Genomic DNA, 21,700 nt, shown 5'->3' on the forward strand with positions numbered 1-21,700 from the left:
ATGCTGAGCAATCCGTGACTTAAGGGGTTACGCAACTCTAGCTACTGTAAAAAAAGCAGTTTTTTAAGGATTTTTTTTACATTGAAAGAAAGGTGCTAGGAAAAAACTTTTTAAGTATATTATTAAGCATGTATTTAAGTGTAATTACAAATATTTTTATTGAAAAATATTACAAAATGGCGCCTTTGGAGTGAATCTCTGAACGCGCCCTGCGAAAAAGGCACTTCACGGCACGCAGTACAACTGACGTAAATGTCCACCTAAACCAAATTAAAAAAATTCTTCTCAATCGACGTGAGTATAGCTGTAGAAATACGTACGGGATTTTAGAAATATTGAAATTTGTGTATTTTGCAGATGTTTGAAGTCAAAAGTAGAATTTTTCATCTAAAATGGAACCGTTAATTGTTTATAAAAATTTTTCTAATTAATTAATAAAAAATCCGTACGTATTTCAGTGCGGAATAATGTTCTAAAGATCCTTGTACAATTACAAGTGAAAATATTAAAAATTGTTTGTGTTATGCTGCGTGCAGTTTCGAAAAATCACGTTTTGAGATAAACACGGTTTAAATTTGAACAGTCGTGTCAGAGACGTCAGAGGCGCTCGCGCAAAAGTGCGAAATATTAGAGATAAACATTTTTTTCACGCATAGGACTTTTTGTTTTATATTCTAAAGAGTTTAAAGCATCTTTTAAGCAAAAAAAAAAATTTCGATATTTTGAAAATCCTAGAGTGGCCTAACCCCTTAAACGAACTCAATACCTAGTAAGTAATGTCGCAGTCTTTTTGTTGCCAAATAAGCAGCTTTTACTTCTAAAACATAGCTGTGCAACTTTTCTTCGTAGTCTTTCTGCTCCAATAATGCACTGGATGCCACTTACCGTCCTGTAGCTGTAAGAGTACACCGCCAAAACCAGATTTAGAAGCATCAACGTGAAGCTGAGTCTTTGCTGTTTGCTTAAAAATCTTTAGGACCGGCTCTTCTACCAATATTGCTTTCAACATAGCTACTGCTGCCAGTTCTTCGTGTGCAATCTTGAATTCTGTATCTTTTTTAAGAAGCTGAGTCAACGGCTTCGCTATCAACGCATAATCTTGGACGAACTTCCTAAAATAACCCGTCAAACCAAGAAAAGCTGGTACACTTCTTAAGTTGTTTGGGGTAGGAAAATTTTTTACTGCCTTCAATTTTTCATGGCCAGGCCAGACTTTGCCATCCTGTATGGTATGACCAAGAAAATTTATGCGATTTTGAACAAATTGGCACTTGGACCATTTGATTTCTAAACCGTACAATTGTGCACGCTGCAAAACCCTTTGCACATTTGCTAGACACGCTTCTGCTGTTTGCCCAAACACAACTATATCGTCTACATACAACTCCATTATACCCTCGTTGCGCAAGCCCTGAAAGATTATGTTCAGAAAGCGCACAAAAACAGTTGGCGAATTGCAAAATCCAAAAGGTGCTTTATTAAACTCAAATACGCCCTGCTTTGTTATGAACGCTGTGTATTTTTTACTATTTTCTTCTACTGGCACGTGAAAAAAGCCAATCTTCTACAATTGGTACCAGAAACCGATCTTTTAAAACGAGACAATTCAATTTTCGATAATCAATGCACATTCTGGATGTGCCATCTTTTTTTGCGCCAACACTACTTTGCTTACTACGTCGGAAACAGACTCCCGAATAACACCCTCTTGTAACCAATCTTCAATTTGCTGCTTTACCACCGCGTTTTCCATTGCCGACAATCGACTGGGGTTTTCTTTAAAACTTGGCTGGGAAGTTTTGATGCATCCACCATGTAGCTCTGACCTTGCACCATCGGACTACCATTTCTTTCGGTCAATACTCCCTTAATAGAGTAAAGTTGGCTTGAAGAGAAGCCTGTGAAAATTACTTGTCACAGTTTTTCGCCGAGAAACCACAAAAGTTTTGAGCTGATGGAATAATGTCTCTAGAAGAAAAATGGCAAAAGGTGGTCGACCAAAATGGTACATATTTGGTTTAATAAAGTTCATTATAAATATAAAAAAATTAGTTGAAACTCCACTGTTTTTGTTAACATCAGAGTTATGCGAGAGTCTGCAGTGACGTATTGTGCAGCTATACACAACACAACTACAACTTGTTACTCCAGCAGCGGCGAGAGTGTGTTCTGGCGGTTTAAATTTTTCCTCTTAAGAAGGTCCCATCTCTCATTCAAAATGAGTGCTTTAAACTCCTCACATACTGCGCATCTAGACATAGATTTGAATTTCTCGTATTGTTTTAAAACGATATCAGATTTATGCGTATGCAATTGAGCTTCACGCTTGTTGGTTTCTCTGAGATTGATGCCGGATTAGTAACACGGCACGCTACTTCAGCCAATGTGGACATCCTGGTAGAAAAATCTTCCAAGCAAGGGTTATTAATGCCAGTCGAATAAATTGCCTAGTTAAGGGTAGCTTCCGAACACCCGTTCAGGAGTGAGCTAACGTGAGAAGGCGAAGCATTCCAGGATAGCAGGTTGTGCGCTGGGTTTGGGACCCGCCACTTAAAAATCCCCCCCCATTGAAAAGAATTGCAAAGCCTCGGATGAGAACTGCCTTTACTGATGACGACCCCTGCAAACGAAATAAGGAAAATGATTTGAAGACATGCACCTGGAATGTCCGGTCCCTTAATGGGGAAGGTGCCTCTGCCCGGCTGGTTGATGTCCTCGTGAGAATAAAGGCTGACATCACTGCCATCCTAGAGATGCGATGGACGGGGCAAGGTAAGAAAACCATAGGACCTTGCGACGTCTACTACAGCTGCCATGTAAAGGAGCGCAAATTCGGTGTCGGATTTGTTGTGGGGGAGAGACTTCGTTGCCAAGTACTGTCGTTCACTCCGGTGGACGAGCGTCTTGCAATAGTCCGCATCAAAGCACGATTTTTTAACATCTCGCTAATTTGCGCCCACGCCCCGACGGAAGAGAAGGACGATGCGACCAAAGATTCCTTCTATGAGCGCTTGGAACGTTCCTATGAGCGCTGCCCCCGCCACGACATAAAAATCGTGCTTGGCGACTTCAACGCCAGGGTGGGCAAGGAGAGAATTTTTGGTTCCACAGTCGGAAAATTCAGCCTGCACAACGAAACAGATTCCAGCATAAAAAGATACACCCAGCCACCTGGCTGTCTCCTGATCGAAAAACGCGAAACCAGATCGATCATGTTGTGATAGATGGAAGACACGCTTCTAGTGTATTAGGTGTACGTACGATCCGAGGACCCTACATCGACTCGGATCACTATTTTTTTGCAGCCAAACTACGCACACGGCTCTGTGCAGCTAAACTCATACATCTAACTATACAAAGAATGTTCGACATCGAAAAGCTGCACTCATAACAGACAGCCAGAAGATTCGCCACTCGACTCTCACTCCTGCTCTCGGAGAGCACTGCCCAACAAGCCGGCATGCGCGAGTAATGGAGCAACATTTCTCGTTCCCTACGTACCGCCGCCGAAGAAGAAATCGGATTCCGGCGAGCCCGAAAAAACAATTGGTACGACGAGGAATGTCATGCTGCCGCAGAAAGAAAGGATGCCGCGATGTGGGATCGCTACAGAGAGCTGAAAACGGAAGAGAGACGTATTATCCGACAGAAGAAACGAGAGGCCGAAATACGTGAGTGCGAGGAGCTTGAGATGCTGGCCAATAGGAACAACGCCCGAAAATTTTACCAGAAAGTTCGGCGGCTTACAGAAGGTTTTAAGACCGGGGCGTTTTCCTGTAAGAACAAAGACGGCGATCCGGTGACTGACGTACAGAGCAATCTTAAATTATGGAGGGAACACTTCTCGAACCTGTTAAACGGTGACAGCTGCGCATGTCATAGAGAATGTGAAGATCCCGTTACCCCAATCGTTGGCGACGGAATTGTCGTTCCGTTACCCGATCATGACGAGGTGAGAATAGCGATAACGCGGCTAAAGAACAACAAAGCCGCGGGCGCCGACGGACTGCCGGCTGAGCTATTCAAACATGGCAGCGAGGAGCTGGTAAGGTGCATGCATCAGCTCCTATACAAAATATGGTCGGATGAAAGCATGCCTGCCGATTGGAATTGAAGTGTGCTCTGCCCAATCCGGAAGAAGAGCGATCCTGCAATTTGTGCCAATTAGCGCAGGATTAGTCTTCTAAATATCGCCTATAAGGTTCTAGCGAGCGTATTGTGTGAAAGGCTGAAGCCCACCGTCAACCAACAGATTGGACCTTATCAGTGTGGCTTCAGACCTGGAAAGTCTACCATCGACCAAATATTCACAATACGCCAAATTTTGGAAAAGACCCATGAAAGGAGAATCGACACACACCATCTTTTCGCCGACTTCAAAGCTGCATTCGACAGTACGGAAAGGAGTTACCTGTATGCCACTATGTCTGAATTTGGTATCCCCTCAAAACTAATACGGCTATGTAAGATGACGTTGCTCAACACCAGCAGCGCCGTCAGAATTGGGAAGGACCTCTCCCAGCCGTTTGATACCAAACGAGGTTTCAGACAGGGTGACTCGCTGTCGTGTGACTTCTTTAACCTGATGTTGGAGAGCATCGTACAAGCCGCAGAACTTAATCGCTCAGGCACAATATTTTATAAGAGCATACAATTGCTGGCGTATCCCGATGATATTGACATCATCGGCCTTAACAACCGCGCTGTTAGTTCTGCCTTCTCCAAACTGGATAAAGAGGCAAAGCGAATGGGTTTGGTGGTGAACGAGGACAAAACGAAGTACCTCCTGTCTTCAAACAAACAGTCGGCGCACTCGCGTATCGACACCCACGTCACTGTTGACAGTTATAATTTTGAGGTTGTAAAAGACTTCGTCTATTTAGGAACCAGCATTAACACCGATAACAATGTCAGCCTTGAAATCCAACGTAGAATCTCTCTTTCCAACAAGTGCTACTTTGGACTATGTAGGCAATTGAGCAGTAAAGTTCTCTCTCGACGAAAAAAACCAACACTCTGCAAGACTCTCATCATGCCCGTCCTAACGTATGGCGCAGAAGCTTGGACGATGACAACATCCGATGAAGCGACGCTTGGAGTGTTCGAGAGAAAGATTCTGCGTAAGATTTTTGGACCTTTGCACGTTGGCAACGGCGAATATCGTAGACGATGGAACGATGAGCTGTATGAGCTTTACGACGACATAGACATAGCGCAGCGAATAAAGATCCAGCGGCTTCGTTGGCTGGGTCATGTCGTCCGAATGGATACAAACGCTCCGGCTTTGAAAATATTCGATGCGGTACCAGCTGGTGGTAGCAGAGGAAGAGGAAGGCCTCCTCTGCGTTGGAAAGATCAGGTGGAGAAGGGCTTGGCTTCACTTGGTGTGTCCAATTGGCGCCGGTTAGCACGAGAAAGAAACGACAGGCGCGCTTTGTTAATCTCGGCCAAAATTGCGTAAGCGGTTATCGCGCCAATTTAGAAGACGAAGAAGTTTTGATTCCTGAGAGAGCTTCTCAAGGAATTCTTGCAGTAATAATAGGCTGGTGAGATAAGCGCTTAGTGCATACATGAATTATTGCTATTATTTTCTTGATAGTAAATGCAAAGTCGATGAGTAGATCAAGTTTACCCTTAGGCAACGGTAGTTGACGCGCCCTATCAATAAGCACCCTAAGTATTTGCTCAGGGACGTATTTATGATATCAGGTACCATGTCCGGTAATACCAGCCTTACCACATAGGCATTTTTGAAAGAGTAGCTAGCCATTTGTGTACTCTGTTCACATGCACTAACAAAAATATGCTACTCTTGAGCGTTATCGCTAGATACCAGCAAGTCTTTTGGCACGCATTGTCGTGCTGCCAACTGCGAAGTCGTCAAATTACAGACATCGGCTGACTGAGTGGCGAATTCCTGATTTGGCGAACGTGCCGTGCTTGTTGGTGCTGTGAACGTTGTAAATATGTTTGGTGAATTATAATGCCCGCAGTCACCGACTTGTCGTAGTACCTTTCTGTTGCCCGTGAGATACACAAAATTGATTACATATTTAGGCAATACATCGGTTTGTGTGGGTTTGTGTTTGGCTGTGTTGATACATTGTTGCCATGATAATTTTGCATACATACTTTTACTCACATCAGCGTTATCAGTTACAATTTTTCATTGTTTAATAAACCAAAGCCAAAAACCAACAAATGCAAATAGTTCATTTATCTGTAAGTAACATTATTCAACTTTGTTTTTAAGTTATTTTGTATACTGTACTGTGTGGTGAGTGAGCAATCAGGTGACACGTTTTTAAGGAACAATCCAAAATTTTTCATTTCCCCACGTACACGATCAACGATACTACGGAACGGTGGTGATTTTTCATTTATATGGGGCTCTCATTAGTTTCATAGTGTCAGCTGACGGAACGTACTTTTATTATACTTTGCGCATGGTCACTTCAAGTTACTATAAACGGAGCTATTTTGTTCTGCTATGGATTAGCAATTATTGTGGTGCGCTGAGACTGGCATCGACACCATCTAGATTTACATGCAAAATTTAATCTGCAGATGGTGCACTCTTAGTGAGGTTACACTCACAATCATTTTGCACTACGACCTGTTCAGCCATTGTATTTAGCGTTGCTGGAGCACCGTTCAATTGCGCCAATGTTGAATAAGGTTTTGTAAAGAATTGTTGCGAAGAATAATTCTAAGGTTTAATAGCTGCGCTTTATTTGCGTGATGCTTTAAAAATTTTGCAAAGTATTTTTTTTTATTCTTTTCATTTTTACATATTCGCTTTGACAATTGATTATTTATTTGTATTTAAGTTCTAATTTACCTTAGTTTCCTCTTTAATTTTTCATAGACTTATATCTTTATATATAAAAATGAATGTTTGTCTGTATGTCCCCGATGAACTCAAAAACTACTGGACCGATTATTATAAAAATTGGTATATTTATGCATTTTTCCACGGAGAAGGTTTGTAGAATAAGCTCTTTGCTGCCACTCGCCACCAGGTGGCGCTGCGAGTAGCAACTTCTGCCCCGTTCAACCGATTTTTTCGAAATAAACAAAATCAATAAAATGGTTTAGAATGAATTGAATATTTGTGTACTGATTTTTCTTTAAAGTTATTTTTCTTAAATTTATTTTAGTTGTTGGCGTATCAACGCGTGCTGTGTACAGCTAGTTTCTTATATTTTCGAGGGTAAGTCTAAACCGCGTGCACAAAAGAAGTGAAATGAGCGAATAAAATGAAGTAAAATTAAGTTACAACGATAAGTGAACCTCAGAGCAGAGTTGCTCCATTTCATACATTTTTAAGTTTTGCTCAAATCGGGAAAACGTACTATGAAAGAACAAACACTATACCTTCGAAATGTTCCCCAATATCGGAGTGTCCGACACAGATCTTTTTTATAAGCTAATTGTTGTTGTTTTATGCATCGTACTGTATACTTCTTCCCCTGTCGAGCATGTATACATATATGGGTGCAAACATACATATATACGGAGCCGCGCAAGTTGTAAGGTCATTTTAAGCTGCGATTAAGGGTACCGTACCTTAGCCATAACCGTAACCATAGCAATTACCTGTTGTCATCAAACAATGGATATCACTGCCGCACCATAATGCTGTAACCATAACCGTAGCCGTATGTATCTATTGAATTTTGGTTTTGCCTCGTAAGCGTAAGGAGCTGTGTCATAACTATAACGCCATAATTTTATTTATCGAAATAACATACTATATACCGTAGTCATAACCATAGCCATGACCAATTGAATTTTGGTTTCCACCGTAACCATAACCAGTTGCATGGTGTTGCTTTGTGTTGCATTGTGTTTTGTTACAATTTGGTATACATGTTGTTATCTTCTCTTTAGTTTCTGCACTTCGAACTGTACAAATGTGAAAGTATGATATATATAAATATCAGCTGCTTATAGCTATGGCATCTACAATTGATGACATGTGTATGTAAATATCGTTATGATCAATACTAGGGTTAAGGATAGTGCATGAATAATCGACAAATGCTGTAATGTAATGGCTATGGTTATGGCTCTGTTAAGAACTTTCACGTTGTCGAGCTGGGCGAGGTGAAAAAGTCTTCGCTGTTAGACTTCATTTTTGACAATTCACACTATTCGTAGCTCGTGAGACTTCTCATTAACGTTCTCTGCAAAACAAATAAGAGCAGGAGAAATTAGATGCTTGTAAAAATTCAGTGACTGGCTTGACAATATTGTGATTTGTGAGATTTAAACTAAACAAACTAATGAAAGGAAAGTGCCATGTGTTAAATTGTGATAGCACAGATTAATATAATGCCTTCAAGTGACAGAAAGACTGTACGTATGTGTATAATTTCTTGTGTCTAATAGTTTCTATTGCTTCCGCTTACTCTTCCTCTTCATAAGCGAGTAATTAACCTTTCTTTTGTATGTTTATTCAAGGAGCCTAAGAACACAACAAATTCAGAAGGCGAAAGATTGTATTCTATCATCCTTGATGATAGACTACCAAGTTCGGCCTTCGAGCGTTACCGGGGTCTCAGCCGGCTCTCGGGTGAAGTGCATTGTATTCTCACAAATGTATATTGTTCTGGCACAGTTTTTGGCTTCTATAGGCAACCGAGTTGACTAATTGTCAACGGAGAGATTTTGCAAGGTGTATGAATTTGTTCCTTTTTAAACTGAAATTTTATTCATCCACATTTTATTCCCGGAATAAAACATGGATTTTCTACTATCGGTATTATACTTAGGTTATTTAAATTTAAGTAATACAACTTGGTTTTTACCATTTTGTTACCAATTAATATCAAATCAGATGTCGATATTTTATTTATAAGTACTATACTCTCCCAAAAGTCTAGTGCAATGCAACTCTATTTTAAACAACAACGGTCAAGTATTACACCTTGTGTTTGCTTCCAACGACTTGAAGATTACTTGCGCAGAGTGTGTCACTCCAATTTCAAAGAATACTTTGCATCACAAAGCTTTATGTATTAATTTTAAATTTTATAACTGTGATACTCAAACAGCTGTTGTTGTGGCGGAACACAATTATTTAAAGGCTGATTATAAGGGCATTAGGAGTTTCTTTGATGAAACCGATTGTAGCTTTTTGGATTCAGCAAGTGATCCTGCTTATTCCTATAAGATTTTATGTCGAAAACTTCCAAATGCAGTTTAAAAATTTATTTCTTTAAAAAACTCAGTAACCAACAATGAACCACCATGGTTTAATCAAAGTTCTAGTATGATAAAGCACAACGTTATTTCCTACCTACCAGCTTCACCTTTGCAAACTATCAGTTCCTTTGAGATTAGTAACGTTGATGTGCGTCTGACGATTTCTAAACTTAATCCCAGCGCTAGATCTGATAGTGAGGGATAATCACCACATCTTTTTTAAACTTGCGCCGATTTATAAGCTCATCCTCTTTTATTGATATTCTATATGTGTTTAAATAGTGGAACTTTTATCAATTCATGGAAACTTTGCTGGATTGAACCAGTCTATAAATCAGGTGATTTGTAACTATAGGCCTATTGTCAAGCAGAGCACTATTGCTAAATTATTCGATCACAAAATACAAATGAAGTAATTTGATCATATGTATAAATCAGGTTATATCACACTGCCAGAATGGATTTTCCCTCGGCAGGTCTACGTACTCGAATCTTGTTTTAGCTATACATCAAAACTATTCCCAATTATATGCAATTTATACAGACTGTTCGAAACCCTTTGACAAGGTGTACCACTCAATACTTTTGTATAAGTTGGAACACCATGTGATTAGAGAAAATCTCTTGAAGTTCTTCGCCAGTTTCTTAAAAGGTAGTGAAAATTGGATCCATTATGTCTAAACTCATAGTCAATCCATGGTCTGCTATACCGCAAGGAACTCATGCGGGCTATTGCTGTTTATTATTTTTATAAATGACCTACCCAAATATTTAATGGTTGCGGACAATACAAAACTCCTCCAAGAGGTACATAACTTAATAGATAGTCAAAACTTACCATCTATTTCTGAATGTCAAAAAATGTTTTATTCTAAAATACATATACCAGGAAGCCAAATGACTTTTCTGTTAACTACAAATTAAATAACTATCCTAAGTAGGAAGTGGGACATAAAAGATCTTTTTATTATATTGGATACTAAACTTTCATTTACCAAACATATCGATTATGTAATATCTAAAGCATTTGCAATGGTTGTTTTCATCAGAAGAAATTCCACTGACTTTAAAGATCCTCAAACTTTGAAATCTCCCTATGTTGCCTTAGTACAATCTCGCACAGAGTATTATTCATTGATATGGAACCTATACTACGAGGATCATTCGAAGAAAATCGAAAATGTACAGAATATTTTCTTAAAAAAAAGCGTTGTTTAAAATGAGCTGGCAAGATTATTCTACCCCTTATATAGGTCGCCGTAAATTACTTGGCTTACAGTCATTACATGATAGGCGAATATGTTTCTCAATAATCTTTGTTTATAATATCATTAATAGTAATATCGATTGTAAGGAGTTATCAAGCCAATTTCAAAGCCATAGCTCTTTTTATAGTCTAATAATTAATCGTTTATTTAACCTTTCTAATAATACCACTAATTATGCATTTAATGAGCCTCTTGTGCGATCTGCGCGAATGTATAACAATAATTGTAACAATTGTAAATGATAATATTGTAAAATTTAAGCTTGATCTTTTTACCATATTTAATTAAGTGAATTAGTCTGTAAGAACATTTTCTGTAAAAAAATAAATATCGCTCATTTATTACTAGAGTTTCATAATCCAAAAAACCTAAATTTTGGTGAAATATGTTATATATCGCCATGAGTTTAATACATACATAAAAGAAGAACTTGTGGTAATTTTTACAAATTTGATTTATGACATTACTGAAGCATATAAGCGATATGTACTAAACACTAAACTACTTACCTCACTAAACCATGATCTACCTCAGAACACATCTCATTAGTATATCTACTAAATACATACAACAGCTTACAAATAAGGCGAACTTATAGGTGACTTCGCTAAAGCTACGAACACTATTTACAAGTATTTTTTTTGAATAGCAAGACACTTTCACATCTAAACTAAATGCAATCAATGAAAAAACAAATTAGCTCTGTAGCAAAATCACTTTTTGTCGATTTGCCTTGGATACAAGAGTTCAAGTTTAAATAAAGAAATGATCGAATTCCTGCCTGAAGCAAATATCATCTAAGCGGCACGCAAATACATATAGGTATGTACGTAGGTGCACTTAATGCCTTACCATACACATATATAGTATACATGCATACATACATATATACTTGTATTGTAAATTTTTCATAAAACCGTGGTGGAAAATTTTCAGAATTTGAAAGACCATTGTCCAATCAGTCGTTATTCAGACGGCATCGAAGCTACATGGGTGGGGACTGTCTTAATTTTTTTCGTATACCACCAACAACATCTAAGTTTTTTCGTAAATAAATCGCAATCATGACCCCGGTGACGTCACCACTCAGATAGTGCTAGACGTCGCATTGGTGAAGTTGCATGAGAGAGTGAACTGAAAATGCGAACAAAATGTAAGAAGAAAAAAATACACAAACATATATATGTATATATATATAATTGGCGCGTACACCCTTTTTGGGTGTTTGGCCGAGCTCCTCTTCCTATTTGTGGTGTGCGTCTTGATGTTGTTCCACAAATGGAGGGACCTATAGTTTCAAGCTGACTCCGAACGGCAGATATTTTTTTATGAGGAGCTTTTTCATGGCAGAAATATACTTGGAGGTTTGCCATTGCCTGCCGAGGGGCGGCCGCTATTAGAAAAAGGTTTTTCTTAATTTGGTGTTTCCCCGAGATTCGAACCGACGTTCTCTCTGTGAATTCCGAATGGTAGTCAAGCACCAACCCATTCGGCTACGGCGGCCGCCAAATACACAAACAACACACAAATAAATTGCACAAGTCCGACGTCACAAACACAGCGATTCTGTCAAATGCGCTGAGAGCAAGGCAGTAGTATCAGGGAAGTCTCATAGCACGAGCGTAGGCTACGTCAGTTTTTTCGTATATCACCAACACTGCCTCAGAGTCTTCGTAATCAACTCATTCCTTCAAATTCGGTGAGAGATATTCGCTCAATTTCGTTTTCGCCATAGCTGAACAAACCTAGTAGTCTATCATCCTTGTGTTAATGGTTTTATCTTGGCAACAGCTCCGAAATCTTTTCACCGTGGTATGCACCAAAGAATGATAGAATAAAAGATTAAAAGAAATAAAGGTGCAAACAAAAGGAATTATTTGTTTGTGAAGACGAAGAGTATGTGAAAGAAATATAAACTACCAAGCACAAAATATTATACACATACACACTTTCTGACACGGCGTCATCCGTGGAAAAACTGCATTTGGTGGTATACAGTTCATGCTTTCACGTTTTAAAATACGCGGCACATCATCACAAACCTCAATACTACCAAGCCATTCACTGAATTTTTAGGTTTAATTTCTCCTCCTCTTGTGTGTTTTGTTTATTTGTTTTGCATTATTTAGGTGCCTGTGTATGCGAATTTGTCTTCTAAATGCTGAACAATCGCAGCTGTTTTACGTCAAAAGCGCGCAAAAGGTGGCTTCGACATTTCGATACAATGAAGCACATAGAAAAAGCCGCTGTTCTCATAATCACACATTAAAAAAGACTTGCATGGGCTATGACAAATTGATTTTCATCCCCTAACTAAGTTGCGTACACCACTTAGATCTCATTAAGAAGGTAACTAGGCCCTCCAGAGAGACATTTTGCCAATTTATAATGCCTTCAAAGAAATAATCACCAAGATATTTGACACGGCTTCTTTGAAGTGTAATGCGTTCACAAAAGAGGTGTTGTTCCGATTCAATTTCTTCATCTCTATGACTTCTGCAGAAGTCATTGTGAGGTACACCCGTTCTACTGGCTAAGGTGCCGATAGGGCAGTGACCCGTGAGGACTCTGGTGGTTGATCCGTTAAGTCCAAGCAGACATTTTGTCCTTTCAAGATAGAGTTTTCCCAGAGCGCTTTGAAGACCCTGTAGATAGTTGTCAGAGACGACTTTCTATTGGTATCCGCGATTATCCTCAGGTCACTCTACCACTCGCTGAAGGTCCAGCTCAGAATCTTTCCTTGCACACCCATCCGCTCTTCCATTTCCCTCCACTCCAGAATGGCCGGGGACCCAACAAAGTGTGGTGTTATAATGTTGGATAAGCGAGAGTGACCTCCTGTATTCATTAACACATTTTGAATTTATGCGCGCCAGGGCCTTGATCGCTGCATGATTATCAATGAAAATGGTAAGGCTTGTCGGAGGAAAGTCTATTAATTTTATTCTTTCATCTGCTTTGTCTATAGGGTTTGGAAGTATAAAGGATCAATTTAAGGATAATTGTTTCGAGTAGAATTCCGATCTAGTGTCATTGTCCATTTTTGAGCCGTCAGTATAAATATACAGGGTGAACGATATGAAGTGCTACCAACTTCACACAGCTTGTATCTGTAAAACAGCTCATGACATCAACGTGAAAATTGTTCTAATGACAGTTCAATACATTATTTATAAGCCATCAGAAGCATTTGCGTCTCAGTTTTGCTGAATTTTTTTTTTCTGTGATAGAATTCAAACGTAATAGTGTGATTGGGTTATATTTGGCTGGAAAATTACAACCAGCTATTCTTCGTGAGCTCAGTCACGTCAAAGTGAAAGCACACGATTTTTCACCCCAGTTCCCACCCCCAAAAAAAGTTCGGTGCGAAAGAGCCAAGTAGTTGTTGCGCTTGCACGAACGTGGCGAATTTCCTAACATTGTGTTTTCCGATGAAAAAAATTTCCGAATTGAGCAGTTCATAAACACTCAAAACGATCGTGTTTACTTGACCGAACGCTCATACGAGAATTGGAGCCTACGTATGGCCACTCGAAGCAATTTTCTATCGCAAGTAATGGTTTGGGCCGCAGTGACCGTTGAAGGCCATAGTCAAGGCGAAAGGTGGTCATATCAATAAAAACTAATTTCACGCAAAAAAGTTATGGTGTTTTGAATAGGTAACACTTCATATCGTTTACCCTGTAGTGACCACTATCATCTGACTTGACTCTGGTCTCCCAAACTTTTCCGTCGGGTATTCGCGGTTTATAGTCTTATCTTGGGAACAAGATTGTTTGTTTTCGATGCGTCTTGCAAGTGTTCCACAGATAGTAGAACTGATGCACGACCGTAAGCGTTTTCTTTTAGCATGCCAGCTGCTTTTATCCTCCGCTATTCTTTTAACATGTATATCAATGGGTGAAGTATGTAGGATCATTTCCAGCGCCACCTGAGGCGTCGATCGTTGGCCTTTCATGAGATTGTTTAGGTAGGCTTTTGTCTGCAGTGCCTCCCACAATCGAAAGTCCTTTTCCTCCGAAAGCTACTGTTCCTTTTCCAAGAAAGCATGGAGTTTCAGACACCATTTTTTTTCCAAATGTCCTCCTACAGGCAAAAGGTGCTCCTTTTCCAAGAAAGCATTGAGTCCAGAACTATGCCAAGATCTAAGTGAACAAAACTGGTTCGGTCTTCGCTATGTTAACCACTACACCGTTTGAGGTCGCCAATTTGGAAAGTTTTTTTAACGCTGATTGCATGAGCCGGCTGATAGTTGAAAGAAACTTTTTCTGTCATTGGGATGACTACATCGTCCCCATAAGCAACTATCTTGATAATTTGTTTGCTCATGGCATTTCACTTGTGGCACCTAAGTTCGAAGTCACAACTCTGTTAGATAGCAGAGATATATAGATTCTCTCAATTGAGCAATGTTTTCGGTCGAACCTCTGTTCGTTAACGCTGATTATACACATTCAACATCCAGAAAAGCCGCTATAGTAAACTTCTTATTTTTAAAAGATTTCTCTACCATTTCACCAACTTCGTGCAGTCCTGTTTCTACAGACTTACCTTTCTGTGAAGCATGTCGTACATTGCTGAAGTTATCAGCATTAAGAGTGCTCTTGACATGTAAATCAATCAGTATTCCTAATGTTTTGAGTAAAAACAAAGGGAAAGAAATTGGTCTCACATCTTTCGCAATATTACGGCCCGGTTTCCCTGCTTTGGGAATAAAGGGCACCCTGACTTTCTTCCATGACCAAGGGATAAAATCTGAAGATATGGATTCCCTAAAGATCTTAAGTTTTGGATAAAAGAGATGTAACTGGAAAATGGGCTGTAGAAGCCAAAGTAAACTGCGATGAAGCACAACAGGAAAGGGTAGGACTGCAGGACGATTTCATAAGGACTTGATTACAGGAAGTAAGAGGGCTGGAGAGGACGAGAGCTAAGTGATTGCTGTAGAAGTACGGCTACTTATTCAACGGCGGTTTTGGAAAGTCTGCCATCGTGAAATATCGAATAAATACAAGAGATGCAAAACCAATTCGCCACGTTCCACTAGCAAAGCGCGCCAAAAAAGCCAATCAGATAATCCAGGATATGCAGCAAAGTAGATTTATTAAGCCATCAATTAGCTCGTAGAACTCACCGGAGCTGGTTAAGAAAAAGAATGGAAGCACCGGATTTTGTGTGGATTATAGAAAGCTGAAGGAAGGCACGAAAGACGACAGCGACCCGTTACCACGAATAGCTCACACTCTTGATACTTTATCCGGCGCCAAATTGTTTCCAACGCTTGGTTTCAAAAGTTATTGCAGGTAGAAATCGAGGACTGCGATCGTGTGAAGACCGCCTTCAACATAGGAAATGGGTTGCGACATTTTTCTGTAATGTCTTTTGGATTATGTAACGCACCAACAACCTTTGAGCGCCTGATGGAGCATGGGCTGAAGGGACTCCACTGGAAAACGTGTTTGGTGTATTTGGATGACATCATCATCAAGGGTCAACATTTTAACGACCATCTGGAAAATTTGGAAGAAGTCCTTCAGCGCACCACTTCCTCGAGAATCCGAAGCAGTGTGCCCTGTTCAAAACAGAAGTCACGTATCTTGGACGCAAGGTGACAACCGAGAGCATCAAGACGGATAGAAGAAAATAAAAGCAGTAAAAGATTGGGCCCGACAAAGAAATATGTACGAAGTGCGAAGTTTCCTAGGATTGTGTTCGTATTACCATCGCTTTGCTCCAGGGTTCGCAAATGTTGCCTGGAGTCTCCAGAATCTCACTGAGAAGAATTGCGCGTTTGTGTGGCACAAAGAACAGGAGTAAGCATTCCAGCAATTGAAAGAGCTGCTTTGTGTAAGAACTCCCAGCGGCGTTCATTACATAATTCTGCACACTATATATGTAAGTGTAACATAATACGAGCCATATTGTTTATTGTTTTATACATTTTTACATATTACATTTTAGATCTATGTATTAATTCATTAAGCATACATTTTTTTAATCTTCGTGAAGTGAAGTTGTTATTAAAAAGGTTAACTGCTCGAGTATTTGAATGAGTGGCAAGCCGACTGCTGTTTCGCTGACGAATTCTGCTGATTGCTTCGTACCATTTAGACTTCGGTGCAATGCTTCGTTTCGTACAAAGCATGGCGCATTATCACATATGCGTAACATCTTTGACTGGAATCTCTGTAGCATTTCCAGGTTAGATTTTGAGGCCGAGCCCAATATTTCAACTCCGTGCGTCCATATTGGTTTGAGAATTGTTTTACATATGGAGACTTTACTGTCTAGTGACAATGCTGATTTGTAGCCAGGTTAGGGTTAGGTGAAGTGGCTGTCCTACGACGCACCTAGGCCAGTTAGAGGCCCCTTGTGATACCACCGGAACTGTCCTATCCTACTCAACTTGGTCCTCTCTAAACCATTGTGTGGCCTTTAAAAAGCTAGCTATACTAGATAGTTTGAGATTTGCAACATCTGCAATGCTGTCCAGAAAAGCGAAACCGAGCAATCTCCACCGCCTTCTACACAGAGCCATGCACCCGCATAGAAGGTGTTCGATTGTCTCTACCTCCTCTATATCTTGACAGCTTCTACAGTAGTCATTAGATGGTGCCCCTAATCTACTGGCATGTCTTCCTATTAGACAGTGCCCAGATAGGACACCTACTACAATCCTTAGATCCCTCCTGCCTAACTTAAGTAGACTCTTAGTGGGACCCATGTTCCATTCGGGCCACGCTAGCCTACTTATAGCGCAGGTGTTTAACTGCCTCCAGTTGGAGTTAGCAGCACTAATGGTGTATCTGTCTATCAAAAGTTTACATGTTGCCAAGGGCATAGGTATGTCAAGCCTGTCCTGACTAATTTGGAGCGAGGAGCCTAATCTAGCTAACTCATCTGCCTTACAGTTACCTATAATGTTACTGTGTCCTGGCACCCAGAGTAGATTAATAGAAAAGTACTGTGCAAGTGTTGTTAATAATTTGTAACACTCCTTTACTGTCTTAGACGAGTGTTTGCTTGATAGAAGCGATTTCAGAGCTGCCTGACTATCGGAATAAATGAAGATATCTCTAACAGTGACTACGCTTTTATTTAGCATTAAAAGGCTTTCTGAGATTGCCAGGATTTCGGCCTGGAATACGCTACAATGATCAGGTAAGCGAAAGGATAAATTGGCGAAAATAGTTTCCGAATATACACCACCTCCCACTTGATCATTGAGTTTTGAGCCGTCCGTATATATACTAACCCCGTTTTCGTTGTTTGTTAACCCATTCACCCATTCCTCTCTGGATGGAAAATGGACTGTATAAGGCCTGTCTAGGTATGTATTCACCGAGTCACAAAAGTCGGTGGTATTAGGAATACCTGGAAACATCCCAAGTATGCGCGAGTGTCCCCATTTGTTTGTCTTGAGCATCGATGATTCCCTCAATCTTAGAGCCGCTTTGGCGGCCAGTTGTCTACAATATAGGTCAATTGGTAATAGATGCAACATAACGCTTAGAGCCGAAGTTGGCGTTGTTTTGAGCGCCCCAGTAATACTGAGGCTTGCCGCCCTCTGAATACTATCTAGTTTCTTAATGGAAGTTTTCTTATCAAGGGATGGCCACCAGACCAGGACTCCGTAGGTCATAATTGGTCTGACAATGGCCGTATATAGCCAGTGAACTATTTTGGGGGCTAATCCCCATTTTAAGCCTACAGTTCTCTTACAGGAATAAAGCGCCGTAGCAGCCTTCTTTATTCTTTCCTGAACATTCAGCTTCCATGAAAGTTTCCTGTCAAGGGTTAAACCTAAGTACCTGGCCTTTTCACCGACCAGCAAAAGAGTTCCGTTGAGTGTCAGAGGCCGACAGTCGGGAATTTTATATTTCCTTGTAAACAACACTAGTTCCGTTTTGGCCGCATTCAGGCTCAAACCACATGTTTTGGCCCAAGTATCCACATATTTTAAGGTTCTATGCATTAGACTGCAGAGGGTGTCTGGAAACTTCCCCCTTATTAATATAGCTACATCGTCCGCGTAGGCCACAACCTTAATTCTCCTCTCCTCCAGATCCAACAACAACTTGTTCATTGCTAGATTCCACAGAAGAGGAGAAAGTACCCCGCCTTGAGGAGTACCTCTACAGACAGATCTGCGCATCACCGAAGAGCCCAACGTCGAGTTCACGAACCTGCTCGTAAGCAACTGCTCAATGAAATTCACAAAGGTTCCGGAAATGCGCAGGTCTGACAGCGTGTTCGTTATGACCTTAGGCAGGATATTGTTAAAAGCTCCTTCGATATCTAAAAAGGCTGCCAGTGTATAATCTTTAACTTCAAATGAGCTTTCAATTGATGTGACCAGTGAGTTTAGGGCCGTCTCTGTAGATTTTCCTTTACAGTAGGCATGTTGCGATTTGGACAGACGTGAGTGGGGTATGCTGTTCCTGATAACCGAGTCAATCAGCTTTTCTAATGTTTTCAGTAGAAAAGATGATAGACTAATCGGTCTGAAGTCCTTAGGTTTGGTATGCGAGCTTCTACCTGCCTTCGGGATAAAAATGACCTTAACCTCCCTCCATGCTGAGGGAGTGTGATTTAACTGAAGAGTACTTTTGAAAATGGTTACTAACCACCTTGTGATATGAGCCAGAGGCTGCTGAAGTTGTGCCGGTATTATCCCATCAGGGCCTGGCGATTTATACGGCTTAAAATTTCCTATAGCCCAAGTAATATTAGTTCCATTGATTATGTCTGAGATATCTGAGCTAATCACAAATTCTGATACTCTGGGGTTGCAAGTTCGGGTAGGACCCGAGTTATAGACTTCAGAGCTCCCCGGAAAGTGGGTATCTAATAGTAAACTTAGCGACTCCTTGGTAGAAGTCGTCCAGCCGTTGTCTGGCTTCTGTAAAAAGCCAATAGATGTCGTTGATCTAGCCAAGACCTTTCTTAAGCGAGAAGCTTCCGCTGTAGTTTCTATATCCTCACAGAACGACCTCCATGAAGATCTTTTTGCTTTCCTCAACTCTTTTTTATAGACTTTGAGTTGCTCATAATAGAAGTCCCAATCGTCTTCCAAATTAGAGTATTTCGCCTTATTAAATAGTGTTCTACATACACTCTTATGAAGGCTAAGTTCTGAGGACCACCATGGGGGTTTTGTCTTCCCCTTGTGCCTGACAAGAGGGCAAGACTTATTTAGCGCTTTACAACATGTTCCGGTAAACAAATTGACTAGCTTATCTAATTCTTCCTCGTTTTCTGGATAATAAGGGGGAATTTCGGGAAGATTTCTCTCCAACTCGTAATTATACACCTGCCAGTTGGTCCTCCTGTAATTCCTAAAACTAGTTGGTTGAGGGATTTCTTCTTCTAATATTAATTCAATATAGCGATGGTCTGAGAAGGAGTGCTTCTCTAATACTCTCCATTGAACCACCTTATCTATTAAACAATCTGAGACTAGGGTGATGTCAAGAACTTCCTGACGATTCCTGATTATAAAAGTAGGATCGTTCCCACGATTACATAACAGCAATTTAGTACATAAAATGTAATTGAAAAGTAACTCACCACGTTCGTTGATATCCGAACTTCCCCATACAGAGTGGTGTGCATTCACGTCACCACCCAGTATAAATCTGCATTTGGAGGCTTCGCTGTCCGATATTAAATCCACCAACAGTTGTGGTGGAACGGATTCTTCGTGGGCCAAGTACATCGATGCCACACGAAATTCGATGTCAACTGCTTCCCAGCTTACCGTCGTGAAGTCTTCATTGCTATATTTTGGGATTAAGAAAACGTTAAGTTTAGATTTAGCTAATACGCATGTCCTACTTTTACCTGCACAGCTGGCAGCGTAAAGCTTATAGTGCGGAGCCCTCAATCCGCATATGCGCCCTTGTCTCACCCATGGCTCCTGAATGAGGACAATATCAGGATTTTCTGCCGCCATTAGTTCAACAAGGGCTGCTGTAGCTGCTTTACTGTGGTGCAGATTTATTTGAAGGAGCCTCATTGGTTACATCTGCGTCTACCTCACCCAGGAGCTCTTTCTCCGATAATAGGTTGGCAAAGTCTTCTGTCAAATCCGCCCCAGAAGAAGCGTGTCCAATACTGTCGACATCGCCTATAGACTCTTTTTCGTGCACGTCCATCTCGCTAGACAAATCTTCATCATCAGCAAGCTGGCCTAACGTGTCGCTTCTGTATGTCCTGATTTTAATCTTACAGAAGCCATAATTGACTTCGCCATCGCTCTTCGCCAATGGCTCTAGTGAGTCCTCAGTCAGCAGTAACATGACTTGCATAGTGGCTCTTTTCGACTCCACCTCGGTGGTTGACTTCTCCTCAAAAGACTTGACAAATTTCCATTTGTCAGCTGGAAGATTAGGATTGCATGCTCTTAACAGCTGCATGATATCCTCAGGCTCTGATGGAGTAGTTGGTAACCAAACTCTTGCTCTTGGACGAGACGGAATTTCCTTCTTCTCGACCACCGCCAGCTTGGCACCGGGATATACTTCGCCAACTTTAGAGATGGCAATCTTGTAAAGCTGCACCGACCTTTCGTCGTCGCAAGCAACTATCTTTATTTGACCCTGATACCACCCTGCATCTGTACAGGAAGGAGGAGGCCCAGGGTTGCTGGTCATAACCTCCATCGCTACTTTCATCAGCGCAGCATTCACCCATTTCCACTGGTTCTTGGGGATTTTTCCTTCAGGGTCGTTTTCGTCTACAACGCCTATTATGATACGGTTTTTTGCAACCTCCGCAAAAGACTTGTGTGGCGTGACATTGTGCAACCTTATTTTCTTTGCCTGCGAGCTGTCCCCCTCGGCTGACCTCTGACGCTTAGATATGTCCGGATGCACCGGACGCTCAATTTGGAAATTGGGTAGTACCGCCTTCGCCCACTCGATCGCCTCTTGCAACTCCTTAGTGAGTTCTTCCCCAGCTGGTGGCGTTGAGTGTATCCTAGTGAGTAACCTGGCCGCATTGCGCCTTTCCTGGTACCCAGCTTTTGACGGGTCAGAAATTTTTATTGTAGGCCATTTCTGGACCTGAGAACTGCTTTTAGCGCTGACTGAGGTCGCAGTCACCTCAGCTTGACGACCAACTTTCGGTTGTCGCAACAGTTGCTTGTTTGGCTGGACCAAATTACCAGCCGTAGATTTGTTAGCCACCAAATTTTGACTAGGCTTGGCCTCAGTCGCAAC

At 40.9% G+C, this 21,700-nt stretch overlaps 1 protein-coding gene across 1 annotated transcript; it reads right to left on the minus strand.

The window, feature by feature from the left end:
- Positions 1-5,806: 5,806 nt before the first annotated feature.
- LOC128869891 (uncharacterized) lies at positions 5,807-20,067 on the minus strand. The gene is made up of 3 exons (XM_054112487.1): positions 17,172-20,067; positions 7,762-7,908; positions 5,807-5,949 (listed from the first exon to the last, which is right to left on the minus strand). The coding sequence occupies exons 1-3, from the start codon at positions 18,631-18,633 to the stop codon at positions 5,807-5,809; spliced, it is 1,752 nt and encodes a 583-aa protein (XP_053968462.1). The 5' UTR covers positions 18,634-20,067.
- Positions 20,068-21,700: the final 1,633 nt, after the last annotated feature.

Source organism: Anastrepha ludens, chromosome X (assembly GCF_028408465.1).
Source record: "Anastrepha ludens isolate Willacy chromosome X, idAnaLude1.1, whole genome shotgun sequence".
NCBI classification, from domain to species: Eukaryota; Metazoa; Arthropoda; class Insecta; order Diptera; family Tephritidae; genus Anastrepha; species Anastrepha ludens.